At 36.7% G+C, this 17,017-nt stretch overlaps 2 protein-coding genes across 2 annotated transcripts in view; one reads left to right on the top strand and one right to left on the bottom strand.

Moving 5' to 3' along the window:
• The window catches only part of ADAM23 (ADAM metallopeptidase domain 23), a 70,583-nt gene that overhangs the window by 47,135 nt on the left and 6,431 nt on the right, over positions 1 to 17,017 (top strand). Inside the window, exons 19-25 of the mRNA XM_061455637.1 lie at positions 1,651 to 1,701; positions 2,174 to 2,237; positions 4,473 to 4,578; positions 5,968 to 6,087; positions 7,020 to 7,188; positions 9,080 to 9,191; positions 16,097 to 16,187. Coding sequence (XP_061311621.1) covers positions 1,651 to 1,701; positions 2,174 to 2,237; positions 4,473 to 4,578; positions 5,968 to 6,087; positions 7,020 to 7,188; positions 9,080 to 9,191; positions 16,097 to 16,187 — 713 coding nt within the window. The remainder of the gene's footprint in view (positions 1 to 1,650; positions 1,702 to 2,173; positions 2,238 to 4,472; positions 4,579 to 5,967; positions 6,088 to 7,019; positions 7,189 to 9,079; positions 9,192 to 16,096; positions 16,188 to 17,017) is intronic.
• Positions 7,884 to 17,017, bottom strand: part of DYTN (dystrotelin) — a 62,991-nt gene continuing 53,857 nt past the window's right edge. The window contains exon 15 of the mRNA XM_061455589.1: positions 7,884 to 8,131. The gene's annotated coding sequence lies outside the window, so the exon portion shown is untranslated. The remainder of the gene's footprint in view (positions 8,132 to 17,017) is intronic.

The following is a 17,017-nucleotide window of genomic DNA, read 5'->3' on the forward strand; positions in this document are numbered from 1 at the left end:
AATTAATCTAAGTGGACTCAAAATATTACCTCTGTAGGTTTATTTGGTTTTTCAAACTTGTGGGGTTTTGTGTATCTATCTGTGTAGTATTTGTGTCAGACATCTTCCTTTACTCTTTGTCTGGTCTATAGCGTAGGTACTAAGAATATATATCAAATGTGAATGGAATCAAATGGAATAAGGGTAAGCTTTTATTAGATAAAATATTTTAAAATATGAACATAGGAAACTATAACCGAGTATCAAATCATTTAAGTCGGAAAAGACCCTTAATATCATTGTGTCCCAGTGTCTACCACTAAACCACCACTAAGCATCACCTACAAAATGTCTTTTAAATATCTCCAGGGATGGTGACCCAACCACTTCCTTGAGCAGCCTGTTTCAATGCCTGACAATCCTTTCAGTGAGGGAACTTTACCTAATCTAAACCTCCCCTGGCACAACCTGAGGCTGTTTCCTTTCATCCTATCACTTGCTACTTGGGAGAACAAACTGACACCCATCTTATTACAACCTCCTTTTAGGTAGTTATAGAAAGTGATAAGGTCTCCCCTGAGTCTCCTTTTCTCCAGGCTAAGCAACCCAGTTCCCTCAGCCACTCCTTGTAAGACTTGTATAAAGGGTTCTGTTTTTTAAGAGTGTGCACAGGTATTGGAATTTTAAGAGTCTTTCTTACATGTTTCCCTTAAACATTTGGCTAATACTCAAAAGCATGGGAATAAACAGCAACCAGAATACTTGTTTTAACTCGAGTTCTTTTCAACAGACAACTTTATGTACATCTTCCATTTTCACAGCAATTTTGATTTAGGCAATATATGCTCCTTTTCAACATTGAGTATTTAGCTTCAGGGCTATATAAGAGCTTTGTAGCTCTGCTGCAGTAATTTACTGCATCAAGTTCTTAGCTTTGAAGAAATAAGATTCAGGATAGATCACGTCTCTTTCTGTGCCTTGGCTGTAATTATAGATGCCAATAAATTAACAGTAACCTCTTTTTATATTACCATGTGAGACATCCACATTTACAGATAAGTAGCTATTGCTGATATTTTATTGTAAAACTTTTATTCTGTATATGGAGCATTCTTAATGGGAGGGAGAAGGGCTTTCTTCAGCTAGAAAGGCTGCCCTCAAAGTATTGGCTAGCAGCATACCCTTTCCAAATCTTCACAGGTCCATTTTGATGAGGAAAAGCTTTGAGAATAGGCTGCTCCTAGCTTCTTCATGTGCCAAGAGAACATCACAACATCATAAAAACCCCTACACCTCTATAAGCAATAGACTGGTAGGCTACAACTGGTTGCTCACTCACTCTTAGTGGAACTGTGCTGAATGCAGTGGCAGTGTTGCAAACATGGCCCTACTACAAGCTGCCAAATACCCTGTTACTGAACACATTTGTTTTGCTTGTCATTTTACATGACCTCCTTAATTTCTACTTGAAATATGCAGAAAGTTAACCAAACATTGTATTTCATGGCTGATGATGTTCATTTTTTCATTTGTATTTGTAGCTATAAAGATTCATGCACTAATTATGTTACATTATATTGTGCAGTTGTCATCTAAATCCATTAAAATTCCATATGTGATCCTTTGTATTATTACAGTACACATGATAAGAAAATTGTCACTGTTTTTCAGTGTCCACCAAATCTTCATAAGCAAGATGGATATGCCTGTGATTCTAATCAGGTATGCAGTGTTTAAAAATCCCTGCACAGCAGTAAATAGAAATCAACCATATACAAGAATACAAGGTTTTGGTTTTGTTTAGGTTTTTTTAATCCTGTCTTCAATATTTATGTATTTTGTCTTTTGGACATCACTGTTGCTTGTGCTTTATGCAGTCGATGAACACTGACTAATAACTTAGAGTAAAATCTGCTTGGCATCCTTACATTTGCATATTTAGCTTTTATTACACTCCATGTTAACAAATTCTTTGTATCTACATAAATGAGGCTATAAAGTAGTTGCTGAAATGTCAGTACATGTTAGGCACCAACTTTGAGAATCTGGGCAAAATGTGTACTCAATTTACCCAAATTCATGAAAATTACCTCCCAATCTGCATGTGAAGGATCAAAATGAGACATTTGTTGAGGGAGGGGAACAAATGAAATGGTATTCAGTTCTCATTGCTAACATGTTGTGTTTTGTTTAGGGTCGTTGCTATAATGGTGAATGCAAGACAAGGGATAATCAATGCAAATATATCTGGGGATCTAGTAGGTTGACTTTAACTACCTTAAAATGTATTTTATTTCTGGTTCATTCCTGTGTTTTGTGTTTTTAGGATGTTATTTTTTGTTCCTGCCACTGTAACTTAAAGTAAGTTTTCTGCTCATTAGAGTAGACTGCAGTGAGATCCCGTGGCTTGATGGCCAAGTGAAATTTCATGTCTGGGAGTGATGACAGTGAGATAGTTCTGACATGATGTCGTTGCAGACATAGGTAGGGCAGCAAATGCTGGACTCTGGTGGAACTGGATGAGAAAGCATACAAAATATTGACAACTTTGAGTTATTGTTACTCAGGGGAAAAAATATTGGTTTGAGGATTTTTTTTTTTTTGTATAGTTCAAAATGGATGCTTTTTTGTTTTTTTTAATGGCAGTTACCAATTCCATTATCCCAGCAGTGGTTCATGCTAAAGCTGCTTCACCTTGTCTGTCTTTGCTATACCATCCTATAAGTCAAGAAAATTCAATCATTGGTGTGAATTTAAATATACACAGTATGAATTAAAGCCCAGAGGTGCTGAGCAAAATAGAACTGCAGTTGCAATGGATTTTGGCTTCTTGCAGCTGAGAGGGGATAAATTTTCTGAGTAATGACTTTGAGGAAGTTCAGCAGAGCAGAACTATCAGGATGTCCTGTCCTCTGGCACTTCATACCTTTTTGTGCTTTTTGTCTAATCATAACTGCCATTGCTGACACTGCCTGTTTGAGGCAGAAGAATCATTCCATTCTGGGGAAGATGTGAGGGAAAGAATATAATTTTACCATTTATTGTCTTGTACGATACAAAAGATGCTATATAACTGTAAAATTGGATAGATTTGTCTTTATGCTGCCACCTTTCATTTTTTTGGTAATAGGCACTAAAAGGCAATATCTGTTTTTATTAACTAATTACTTCATATCTTATGCAATTATGTTTTAAAATATTTGGTTTCCTTCTGTACAGGTGATTTTACTGAAACTCCTCTGTCTTATTTACGTTTAGTATTTGATCTTAGAACCACAGAATAGTTAGGGTTGGAAAGGACCTTATGATCATCAAGTTCCAACCCCCCTGCCATGGGCAGGGACACCTCACACTAAACCACGTCACCCAAGGCTCTGTCCAGCCTGGCCTTGAACACTGCCAGGGATGGAGCATTCACAACTTCCTTGGGCAACCCATTCCAGTGCCTCACCACCCTCACAGTAAAGAACTTCTTCCTTATATCCAATCTAAACTTCCCCTGTTTAAGTTTTAACCCATTACCCCTTGTCCTATCACTACAGTCTGTAATGAAGAGTCCCTCCCCAGCATCCCTATAGGCCCCCTTCAGATACTGGAAGGCTGCTATGAGGTCTCCACGCAGCCTTCTGTTCTCCAGGCTGAACAACCCCAACTTTCTCAGCCTATCTTCATACAGGAGGTGCTCCAGTCCCCTGATCTTCCTCTTGGCCCTTCTCTGGACTTGCTCCAACAGTTCCATGTCCTTTTTATGTTGAGGACACCAGAACTACGCACAATACTCCAAGTGAGGTCTCACGAGAACAGAGCAGAGGGGCAGGATCACCTCCTTCGACCTGCTGGTCATGCTCCTTTTGATGCAGCCCAGGATACGGTTGGCTTCCTCTAGAACTGGCTTTTTTTCAACTGATTTTTAGAAAAAAAAGAAGACCTTGTTTGTTAAATAATTGTGCTTTAAACTGTTTAGTTCAAATTTCCACTCCTAGAGAGCAGTAGAAGTTACACTCTGACCGTTCAACCTTGGTTTTCTCTATGAAGTCTCCAAACAGAAAATAAAATAAACATTTATTTGATGTCAGAACATACACTTATGATATACGTAATTTGTAAAATCTTTGGTCTGCGGAAAGACAGATTGGGAATAATTGCAGTGAAAACAGTTAGAGTAAATGTATGTGCAGCTGTTTTGAACAAAATTAGAGCACAGATAAATTTAAGTGCAGGAGACAATATCGACACTGTGGAAACTGTTTTTTACTTTTAAAGTTCAAGCAAATTTTGGCCACTGAGCATTGTTTAAGAAAAGCCTTCTGTAGGTATTGCAGTTCAGTCTGCTGGGATCCCATTGGAGTCACTGGAAAATACCATCTGTGTATGTACATATGTGGTTAGATATGTGTTTTGTGTTAAAAGCATAGAGAACTGCTGCAATAACTCTTGCAGGTTTTCAGAGCTGTGATGGTGTCAGTGGAAATTATCTCCTTTTTCACCAACAGAGTCTTCAGGATCTGACAAATTTTGTTACGAAAAGCTTAATACAGAAGGTACAAAAAAAGGAAACTGTGGAAAAGATGGAGACCGATGGATTCAGTGTAGCAAACAGTAAGTTATCTTCGTAGACATTAGTTGGGTATTGATTAATACTGGCTTAATATTGGCTACTTTTTCATGAAAGTGTCAGCAGTTTGTTTTGCCTTATTTTGGATCTTCTTTCCCTCACAAGGTTTGCATCTTGTAAAAGTTCCATTCAGACAAATCCATGGCTGACTCTACAAATACACTTATAAAGAATTCCAGGTTCTCGGAAGAATGTACTTTGACTTTAATACTTTACAAGGAGCTGGGGCAGAGGGCAGCAAACCATCACATGTTCATAATATACAAACACTTCAGATTTGGTAGGGATAAATTAGGCTGCAAATACACATGCTATTTTTACTTGCTCCGGGATTAATAACAAATTATGATATTTCAAGTGTGTTTCAACCTTTATTTTTGACCAGAGAGGACCATTAGACACTTGGATGCTCTTAGAGAAAATGGCTGATTCACTTGTATGTGAGCATGGTATTTGATGAAATTTACTTTTCAAGTTAATGGCCATTAGTGGAGAGATTTAAATTTCTCCTGATTCTCTTACTGGTTTGTAATTTTTAGGTATGCATGTAACAGTTTCAGTCTCAGAATGGTGTTTTCCTTCTTTGTCTATTTGATGTTTATCAAGTGGCTTTATTTATTACATGATTAACTTTTCAGATAGGATCATAAGGAAAGGAGTTGTGTAATGGATATTTTCTATATTTAGATTAGTGTTGTTCTGATAGGTTAAAAACTTTGTATAAAACTGGTTTTGGGTCAGTAGAGAGATGCAGAAAAATGATGCAGCTGAAGGGCCATTTAAAATGTTTTGCAGTTTTCACAAATACAGCTTCCAGCATTCATCCAGCTTCTTCTATAACTTGGGACAATTTTAAGAGGGAGAGATGGAATTTTTAACCTGATATCCTTCTATTAAAGATTGCACATACAAAATAACATCAAATGAAGCCGATTCTTTAACAAAGTTCAGGCACACACACTGCATGCTGGTGATTTTTATCATGATTCTGTTGCCCTGCAAAGGAAATAAAATTCAAATAAAAATTCAAACTCAATGTACAGCATTCAAACTGCTAGAGAGGGAAATGTAAGTTATCCTGATGTGACCAAGGTTTGTACAGTTTAACTCCTCTTAATTGCACTATATTGTAATTAGAACATAGATAAATTTTTGGTTCATATGAACTTTTACTGGTGCATTAGCGTGAGCGATGCTTTTTGCCTCTTCTCATTTATATCAAATAATATTTTACTTCCAGACTTGTACTCTGAAAATATGTGGCTTACCATAATATATTACTTAATGTGATCAGCAGCATCATTGCCAGTCTTTTCTGTACATATACTTTGTATTATTCTAGTAACTTTTTGATTTATGTTTTCATTTCACAGTGATGTTTTCTGTGGCTTTTTGCTCTGTACTAATCTTACGAGAGTTCCACGAGTTGGCCAAGTTCAAGGAGAAATTATTCCAAACTCTTTTTATCATCAAGGACGAATAGTGGATTGCAGGTAAAAGATAATGCAAAGTTCTGACATTATTTTACTCTGTCAAACATAATTAAGACAAACATAGCTGTAAAATTCTATGACTTTTTTAGGTAATTAATATCTTACAGCTCAGCAGAATCATTATCCTGAGTGATATTTTTGATTAAAATAAAGCCTAATATTCCACATTTAAAGAGGGAAAAATGTGGGTTGTCCTCCTAATTAGCTGATTTCTCCAGTTCAGTCAGAGTTTAATGCTGAGCATTATACTTTCCTGGGGGATAAAAAAGACTGTCATTTCAAAGACATATATTTTAAACATAATGATTTTGTGTCTTACATACTCGGGGAAATAGCTGTAGGGAACTGGAGGAAACTGAAGAGTTTCTTATTACAGGATAAGATGTTAAACTACAGTTCAGTTAAAAGGCAGGTAAATTTTAGCCTGCTGTGCACAATACTGGATTTGTGTTTCAAAGACATTGGCAACACTGCTGTCATACTAAGAATACTCTTTTACATAGTTAGGTCCTAAGTGAACAATGATTTCTTAAATTTCCTGTTATTCTACTAGTGTCTCAATCTCGTGAGGGTTTGGCTTTTTTTCCCATGTTTTTCTAGCACTAGTATTCCACAGTATTTGAGGGGAGAAAAATAAAAAGGGAAAAAAGCATGGCCCATCAAAGGCTATTAAAAGAACCCCAAAGCCTAAGGTGCCCTTTGTGAGTATTTAAGCTATCATCAAGACTTCTTTTTAGTCTGACTGTTGGAACACATTGTCAGTGCTGTGCACAGACAAATGATTCTGTGGACAGGCATGATTTTGTTTAATCTGTCTGTATGCCCAAATGAGAGAAGGGTCTGAGGCTTTTAGTATCTACACTGACATGTTTAATATTTTCAAAAGACTCCAGTCATAATACTAATAGTACCTTAAAACTTTTTTCTCGTAGTGGTGCTCATGTTCTTTTAGATGATGATACAGATTTAGGTTATGTGGAGGATGGAGCTCCATGCGGACCTCAGATGATGTGTCTGGACAAAAAGTGCCTGCCAATTCAGTCCTTGAACATAAGCAGCTGTCCCATTGGTTCTAATGGAAAAGTCTGTTCTGGTCATGGGGTAAGTCTGAACTGGGAGTTAGCAGCTAAGCTTCTCCAGCTGTCTCTGCTCTATCTGGTCTTAATGTACCCTGTGGAGTTCTCTGCCTGAAAGTGTTCCTAAGACCTGTTGATCTGCAAACACAAATGTTTAAATTTAGGGGAAGACTGCCATTCTGTGATGCACAGGTAAGATTTTAGGCAGCAAAGTTGTCAAATTAGTTCTGCAGTTATACCCAGTGTTGTTTTTGTTTCTAGAAAAAAAAAAAAAAAGCTTTTATATCAGTTACTGAAAGGCTTCTGTAATGTAGTACCCGTATTTCAGAGTATTTACCATCTTCAGTTAGACTTTTTCCTACATCCTGACACTTCTATGAAATTGGTCTTGGGTTCATGGAGTTATACCCCATGACTTAAGTAAAACTTAAACTGTTGTATCTCAACAGAGATTGTTCTTGGACAGATGCAGTGTGTATCATTTTGCATTCAGGCTCATTATATTCTGGTTTCTACCTGTAAGTCCATTTGTCTAAGATATTAGGTATGTTTTAATGATCTGTCTTAGCTGTAAGATTGATAAAACATTTCCACTGTGAGATTCAGTAGACAAATACTTGCCTGAGGGGCTAGACTTTATACAAGAAGGCATTTTTCTTCCTTCTTGTTATGTGCACTTGAAGATGGAGCGCTTTAGAGAAGAGGGTTACATTGAAAATCAAGAAGATAAAAATAAAATTGGAAAGTAAAATTTCTAGGAGATCTAGAAATCATCTTGGTACATTTGGAGAGTAGCATGACTGGTAAGAGAACTGTTACCTTCTTTGGGTTGCTTTGGATTATTCCAATTCATAATTTAAAAGACTACTTGAGCTGATCAGACCTACCATAGGATGTGTTTGTCTTCAACTTCCTAGCTAAGATTCTTCAGTGAATACTTTAAGAAGCAGAATGAGGTAAAAGTTAAGCTAAAAGAAAAAAATCAGAGGTAGTACTTGCTTATAATCATTAGTATGTAAGCAGTTTTCTGGTTTATTATGACCTTATATTCCAGTGTCCAAAAGACTGATTAGCTGATACCTAATGACTGACTTCACTTCTAGTCTCATAATCAAAACTTCATTCTTTGTTTTGTGTCTGTTTCTCATGTCATGTTTTCTTCCCCTTAGTAACCTCTTCTAGCAACCCATTACATGTACTTTTTAATATGGAAAGTTCATAGCTCTCAACTCTATTGATTTGATACTTTAGGGCTTACCAGTTGGTTAGGTTTTCCTGTATCTGGCAAGCATATTGCCAATTTTAGTGAGTCCTAAGTCCTTTCTTAGAGGTCATTCAACTGAATATAGACATAGGAAGTACTATTTTGTCTTTCTAAAAGATAAGCAAGCACATAACATTGCTGCTTAGAAAATATTTCTGACAAAACCAATGAAAATCTTACTGGTTTTAATACATGGGAGCAAGCTGTAAATGAGAGGTTGTAAAGAATAACCATGTCTTGAACCTTTTAAACGCTAATACTTGTATTTGTTCTGGACATTCACGCTCAAAGTCCAGATAGGGTGAGTGGAGATCTAACTACACTAGATAGGGGCTTTTCTAGATGAGAATTTCTGTTATTTTTTTACATTCTATGCAGCTGTGTAGTGCACATGAAGATGAAACCACTGGGGGCCACTTCTGCTTTTCTTAGCATCTGAGTGTATTTAGAGGGTTAAAGCAAACTTTCAGGTTATTGATGTATTATACTCGTGCTAAACACTCACCGGTATTTTTACAGTATATAAATATATATAAAATATAAATAAAAATGGATAAGTTTTATACTGTGAATTAAATACCTAACTACATGTTAAAGAAATTTAATAAAATGTAGTTAAAAAACAATTGCTGTCATTTATTTTCCTTTCCAGATTTGTAGTAATGAAGCCACTTGCATTTGTAATTTCTCCTGGGCTGGGACAGACTGCAGTATTGATGATCCTATCAGGGATACTGGTAGCAAGAAGGATGAAGGACCCAAGGGTTTGTGTGATTTCAGTTTTGATGTTCTTTCAAATATTTATGACATTTTTTCTGTTGCTACATGGTAGTAGATTGTCATATAACAACCCAATATTATTGTACAGTCCTTTTTAGACCCAGACAGTAAAATTCTGCTTTGTGTAGGTGAAATAGGTCTTTCTGCTTTGAGAATGGATGAAACTTATTTTTTTTACCTAAATTTGGGGAAGATTTCAATAGGTAAGATTACGTACTTTCTGATTTTTCTTTCATCCCTTATTCTCTATTTTTTTATGACCATTTTGTGATTGGAATATAAGCATAGCTCTTATTATTTCTATAATTGAGTATTTATGTTTTACTAGATGTTTCAGTTCCCTTAATTGTTCTCAGCCAATTCAGAGAACTATGGCATAAGAAAGGGAAAGGTAGAATGTGCCTGGTGAAAAAAGCTTTGGTTCCTTGAAAACAGATTTCAGTGGGAGGAAAAAGAAATAAATTAAGATTTTTAAGGACTTAAATTCTTCTCACTATCATTATTGTTTGCTCTTACATATTTAGTAGGTATTTCAACTGCATACGATGTATAAATACAAAGAGGAGCTATTGAGGAAATAATTCATCAAAACAGTTTTGCAAAGACAAAGAAAAGCACTTGAGATTCTCTCCGACTTGTCTGCCAAAGAATTTCTTTGGATTGTGCCGTCCCGTTCTTTTATGTATTTCCTGTCATCAGGACATTGTCCAATATCAGACTATATTTATCCAGTGTTATGCAGTTACAGATGAAGTTCCCAATCAACAACTGAGAAAGCCAAACAAAATTTGTCCTAGTTCCAGGTTCTTCTGTCCTTTATACAAGGCTGATGGAAAGAGGATAGAGTAATTTGAAAAATATAGCCCTTAGAGCTCAGACTCTAATGGATTACTCTTTTAAATATCCAATGTTTCAAGGGAGGGCAGGGTTTTGATATGTCCCTCCAAAATGGCTCTACTATTGTCTTGTGTGCCTTATTCTTTTGCCCCATAGCAGAATAGCTCCAGTAGACTTTTACCAAGAACTGTTGGAGAGATAATCTCAAAATAAGTTACTACTGCAAAGGAACCTCTCTAGAACAGTCCGGATTTGTATTAGGGTGTCTGTGCAGGTGCTTCCTGGACACCTAACCTGTCAGTATAGAGCTGCCTGGTTTTTATCCTGCCTTGCAATACTGCTTGTCTTTCCATTTCCCATAAAAACATTCCTGACTGTGGAATGCTGCTTACACAGTCTTAAAAAACACTGTGGAAAGCAGCACTATAGAGCTCATTACTTCTGTGTGTATGTGGATGAAGAGAGCAGTATTTACACTTGTGACACTGAAAGTACATGTATTTGATATTGCTCCTTTCCACATCCTGTAGGTAAGAAATAATGCCCTCTGTAAAGAGTTCTATAGGAAACCCTTTTGTTCTATAGGAAACCTTTTGCTACACAGAAGGTACGCTTATCTTGGTTAGATTTTTGTAATTTAAATTAACTCGTCTAATTCAGACTGAAAATACCTTTATGAAAATTACTATGTCGATGCTGAAATATTCTGGGAGAATGTCTGAAATGAATAGTATGTGCATGGATTTCTGCCAGCAGGTATGGACATGAAGCTTAGACTGCATTTTTCAGTGGAGCCGTCTGCAAAAAGGCAGGATATTGTTTTGTACAAGATGGTTCAACGATTTCAAAAGATGGATTATTTTTACTTCTGTTGTTACAATAGTTTATTGGTGTTGAATTACCTAGAATTTAGGAGCTAGAACACTGACAGCTCCTGTAATCTCTTTCAATGTGCTAATAGAGGAATTCCTATACGAGAAGATGCCAGAAGAATACAGAAGTAGTTTTCTGTAAAGATCCAACATAGTCAAGTAGTTTTTATTAAGTGTTTTCCCCTTATTTTTCCCCTTATTACCAGTACTTCCTATGTCATGCCAGCTTACAAGCATGAAACAGAACCCAAAATACTTAGTTTTCCTTAGCCTGAAATTTCAGTTTTGTTACATTTCAGAAACAGAACACTCATGATGTGAAAATTCACCTGATAGATTTAAGATCTTTCACACCACAGAGCCAAGCATTTTTCTTACTACAGTTGGAGCATGTATAACTAGGAAGTATTGCTATTTATTTATATATAGTGATGACTGCTACTCCTGCTGACTTGTCAGATCTTTCCATCGTCCATCAATTTCTCTTGGCTCCATACCATGTTTCAGGATTTAAAAAAAAAAAGTGTTTCTTAATTATGTTGGTATTGATACATGAGTTTTAAGTTACTCTAAACTCAGCAACCTACTGTATCCTGTACTAGCAGACCTAACCAGCATGCTGGCAGTTTTGGGAAGACAAAGTGTTCTTGCTGTTAATTTTTGGCTACTGCAGAAACTTGGAATTACTCTAGAGTGATGGCTAGGAGTTTTGAAATCAGTAGGATTCTATATGCGCATCAGATTCTTCCTTTGCCATTTTATTTGCAGAATTAGGCCTTTGCTTGACTTAATGGAATAGTGTGTGTATGTTTGTTTGTTTGGTATAAAACTTACGTCTCAAGTGTGTATGTGTTTGTGTGTAGAGTTATGAAATAGGAAAAAGTTAGGAAACCATTTCAAACCAGACTTATTCAGCAAGAAGACTATGAAGTTTTGTCCTTGGAGAAGTTCCCATTAGAAAGGATTTTCAGCTGCTTGCTCGTGTTCTATTATGACTCAATCAAGCTTTTAATCTTTAACCTAGGAAATGTGTAGATGATTTCTCTTTAAAGAGTTCCCTTAAAAAAATAGAAAATAAGGCCTCAGTGTCTTGAGAGAGACTGTCTGCACATATTGAAAGTTCCAGAGTGCTACCTGAAGCACATTTCTAGAGAAGGATTTTTCTTTCACAAAGGTCTTATTTGTCTTTAGGCTATATAGATAAATAGTCTTATTGATAAATACAATAACAAATAAAAATATTACTAACTAGTAAAGGAATCAATTATAAAGCTTGTGGTTTTTGCTCTTCCTATGATGGAGCTGTTGCCAAATGGTTATCATTTGTTATACTATGGATACAGTAAGTTTCTGGTGATTAAGTTTTCTTGCTGGTGATTTATTTACATTTTGGCTGCTTTAAGAAAGCAATAGGTTGAGGATGTTCCCTTTTAGAGGAATAATAGAATCGCAAGCCAACAGGAATAGTCTTACATTTACAGGAAAACTTTTCATTGTAATATTTGCAAGCATTCACAGAAAATCAAATATTCGGTTTCAGAAATTTTTAGCTACAGTATTTGGTAAATAAAGGTTTCTTAGGAGGTTTGAACTGTTTATCTGACAATGGACTATAGTATAAAATATTCATTTCAGACATAATGTGATTATTTCCTTAAAAAAAATCTTCCCTTTTCCCTCCACACAGTGAGCATGGCCACTAACAGGCTAATAGGTGCAGTGGCAGGGACCATTCTGGCCTTGGGGGTGATTTTTGGAGGCACAGGGTGGGGAATAGAGTAAGCATTTTTCTTAGTTTGAGTTCTGTGTCTGGTGCCTAGTGTGTGAGGTAACCGTATGCACCTGAGCCCTCTGTGTATTACCCCATTAGCTTTGTCTTGTGGTGACTGTATTTGTCATGTGATTGACTGTGTCTGTGTCATGTGGTTTGCTCATGCAGTGTTGAACCTTCTCCTGTCTGGGGTAATGTGGGGCACAAACCAATAACTTGGTGATTTTTTACATTGTCACGGTAAAATTAAATGTCTAAATGTTTCCATTACACCAAATCATAAAAATAATGGAGAAAAACGGCAGCTTGTGATTATTTTGCAGAACAGAGGAACGTGGACCATTTCAGAAAATGCAGGAATGGTTTACTGCAGTCTGTGGGGCTTTCACTCTTATAATAGTTCACACGATCTAGCTAGGAAGGTGAAAGCTGATGATAGAATAGACAGCTAGTTTTACAGTAAAGCTTCTGAATGTTCTATTGCTAGGATTCTGTTACCTCAAGGTAGTAGAATGCTTAGAGTATAGAATTCATCTATAAAGACTATGGATGAGTGATTTTTGTTGTCTTTTCTAGTTTTAGGAAACTGATCTTAAGTATTAGCCCACTACTTCAATTTTAATAGGGGCTATGATCTATGTATTTGTATGTATGTGTATGCATACACATATAAAAGTGTCCATTTAAGAACTCTCTTCATTCTCCATTCACTATGCAAACCACACAATAAGTCACTGTTATTCTGCTCTTCTGAGATTTCCAACTCTGCTGTGTTTCTAAGGCTACGCATTACCTCTGTTGTGTGACAGTGCCATCTCCCTGAAGGGGGAATTATAACAAGGCAGTTTGTGATTTCTGACCAAACCATTCACATGCAGTTCTAATTAAGGCTGCACAGGCAGTCTGCTGGTAGGCACCATTTGTGTGTAAGTTCGCAGCTCTAGACACAACGGTTTTAGCTTTTGCTGAACAGGAGTGTTACATGAACCTTATCTTAGATTCTCAGAAGAAAAGAGACTTGGATATTTGGTTCTGATAATTTAAACCAGAGACTTTGCCTGGCAAAGTGACAGGCAAGAAAAGAAAACATCAAAGCACTACAGTGCCTTGTTACCTGCAGGACAATCTGCTCTCTCTAGCAATTAGCCTAATTCTAGCAACTAAGCCCAATTCTCACAGGCATTTGATTGGGGGGGGAGGGGGGGGGGAGGCGATGTTTGGTGTTAAAAATGAGATAATTTCTTTAATTGTAGAATCAACTAGGTTGGAAGAGACCTTTTAGCATCAAAAATTATGGATGCTTTATAAAATTGGCTCAGATCCAGAAAGCATTTTCAATCAGGACCTGGTTTTAATTATTATTTAACATAATTTTAGTAACTTTCACTGAACCCAATTGTTTTGTATATTATCCTTTTCTGTTTAAATTTGGATTGAATTATTCCATATTCATAGTCAATTGGTTTGTTGGGTTTTTTTGAAAGAACAGACTGCTGTTCTTTGAATGGATGTGTACTATGAAATGTATTTCCCCTCCCTACAAACATTTGACAACCAGGGAACACAGTAAGAGGAAGGATGTAAAAAAGAGGCAATTTGGTACTTCCTCATCTAAGTTATAGCTGTGCTACTATCAGTTAATCATTGAATCTCTTTTGTGGAAAGATAACATTCTATGGCTAGAAAGAAATCAGCTTTAGAATTTTTCAAGGCTTCTAAAATGTACTGCAGATAAATAATTTGCTGTGTTTTTAGTCTTTTGTTGTGTGCAATAATTTGATAAAAAGTAAGCCATAGATCTGAGTCAGATGCAGTAGCTCATTGGTCTGCTGGGCCTTAGTTGGGGATATAATGCCTGTGGAATGGCATTCATTTACCCCCCACCATGCTCACTCCTGGTGATTTGAGCCAGGTGTGAATTTAAAGGTAAGTCCAAATAAAATTTATTCTTCCAAATTGTGAAAAATTACCTTTTAATTACATGCACTGCTCCTGTCTGCAAAGCTCGCTGCACTGCTTTTCAGTACAGAGTCTTTTGTTCATATTGCTGAATAATTTGTGTAGGAATTGCAGGAAGTAATCTTTAAACCTAGGCAATCTGATCTCCAGAAGCACTGATACAGTAAACGTGGAACGAGTGCAATGGAGTTAGGGCAAGCATGGAATTTAAAACCTAGGCATGTACTTACTGTAGTGTCTGGGACTGGGCAGGTTTTGTGATACCAGCCTAAGTACCAGCTTAAGGCTTTCAGTTGTTGCAGCTGCCCTTGCTCTTTTCTTTGCTGATCTCTGGCTGCTCCTATTTCTTCCTTACGTTAGCTGTCAGACAGCTTTCCAAACTCTGTTTCAGGACATTTAAAATAAGAAAATTTCAGTTGTTCTGTTAGAAGTGTTTGGTTGCTGTGTAGAATGGTTTGGGGAGAGTGGGATGGGAGGCAGGAACTCTTTTTGAAGGCCATTCCTGAATATGAACTTGTTCAACCAGAGTGCACAATATGCTGCAGAAGAACGGCTAAGTTGGGTTCATTTGTGTTCAGCTCAGATGCAGTTAGCTTTACATCAAAGACTGCTGAACAGGAAATTTTTGTACAGAGCAATTAAAATGCTACTCAGGCCTATTGTCAGTTTCCTTCACCCTGTGTAAATAGAGCACTTAAGGATCAATTATGAATGTGTTACTTGGGTGTTCCCTTACCCTCTTCAGAAAATTGCACAGATGTATTTTGTGCTGCTTCTTTTTGTTTCTCTTTTCCTGCTCCACCCTTCCCCACTTTGTTGTTAAGTAGCTTCGTGTGGAGGATCAAGAGATGCTTTGATGTTTGGAAAGCTTAATGCTTTTATTTCAACTTTTGTTCCTTGTTTTATACTACTTTGCTTTTGTCAAACAATTGTTTGTAAATTTAGCTTTGACGTAAGGAGTATGGACTCTGATTAACAAGTGGTGCTAGATGCTCTCAGTTCAAATTAAAATATCCACCGCCCTTCAGGATCTCCATGGAAAAAGTTGGGCTTTTGGGGTTTTTTTCCCCTTTTTTTAGTTGCTGTAGTCATAAAACATACAGCATTCATTCCGTTTCCTTTCAGTTAAGGAATTATTCAGAAATATCTTAGTGTCTTCAGCTAACAGTTCCTTTACCAGATAATGGAGTGAGTCACAATGGAATTTACTGTCTAATACTAGGTTTTTGCCTGTGGCAGAAGTCAACATAGTACAATGCAGAGACCAACAGCTTTGTTCATTCTTACTGTTAAAGAAAAGTAAGTTGGGCTTACAGAAGTCGTATAGAGACAGCACCTTGTGTACTGTCTATATTCCCTTGGAATTTTATGCCTACCCTTCAATTGCTTCACTTAACATGAATGAAGTCGTTGGTTCTGATGTCTTTCTTACCATAATCCTTTATCACAGGTCCTAGTGCCACCAATCTTATTATAGGCTCCATCGCTGGTGCCATCCTGGTAGCAGCTATTGTCCTTGGGGGGACAGGATGGGGCTTTAAGTAAGCAATGCCGCATGTCTTCTCTTCAGTGGCTATGGCATTTCTATTTCTTGCTTACATCACTAAATTTTGAGTTCCTGCTACAAGATTTCCAAGTTAATTCCCCTCGCTTCATCCCCCAAACTATAACAAACTGATTTAAAGAGAAAGAATTACACGTGCTGAACAAGAAGAGGAAATCGATTTGAAACTCGTGGATGTTATCAGGATGCAAAGTTGAAGTACCATAAATTTACCTTTCCTGACTTTACCCTAACAAACCATAACCTTAAGGAACAAGGTCTTTTTCATCTTCGGTTAGTAGCATTCTTCTCAGAAGTTGACGACAGTGATTAAAAGCCACCAATAACACATCTTCAGGAGTGTCTGTTTTGAATAATAGTACTTCCAAGCTGCTAAACACTTCTATATGAAAAACTTTGTGTAAATGGTAAGTTGTGGCAGTAACAGAGCAGTTTTCTTTGACAAATGTATAGACACAGTTGATGCAGAAGTACCTGAGCTAACTTTTGTTGTGGGTATTGATTATTTTTTTTTCCTGAATTCACAATTAATAATAAAATCAAGTTTAGGAGAATATTTTGAAATCTCAAGATGTCTCCTGAAAGATGAAAACATTTATCACTCAAATTCTGGTTCTATGCAGTTTATAACTATGAAGAGTGTCATACTAGTCATTCTGCTTGTGACTGTTAACCAAAGAGAGAGTCTTGTACAAAGACTCCTGCCTTTTTATGTAGCATCAAGTCCACCTACATGCATGGCCCATATTTGGTAAAAAGGATCTAAATTTAGAATCCATGTTTAGATCTTTGCAAATCATTAGAAGT

This window comes from Pezoporus flaviventris, unplaced genomic scaffold (genome assembly GCF_033815535.1).
Source record: "Pezoporus flaviventris isolate CSIRO_AGI_PZ_B2104156 unplaced genomic scaffold, CSIRO_AGI_Pfla_v1 ptg000001l, whole genome shotgun sequence".
In the NCBI taxonomy this organism is placed as follows: Eukaryota; Metazoa; Chordata; class Aves; order Psittaciformes; family Psittacidae; genus Pezoporus; species Pezoporus flaviventris.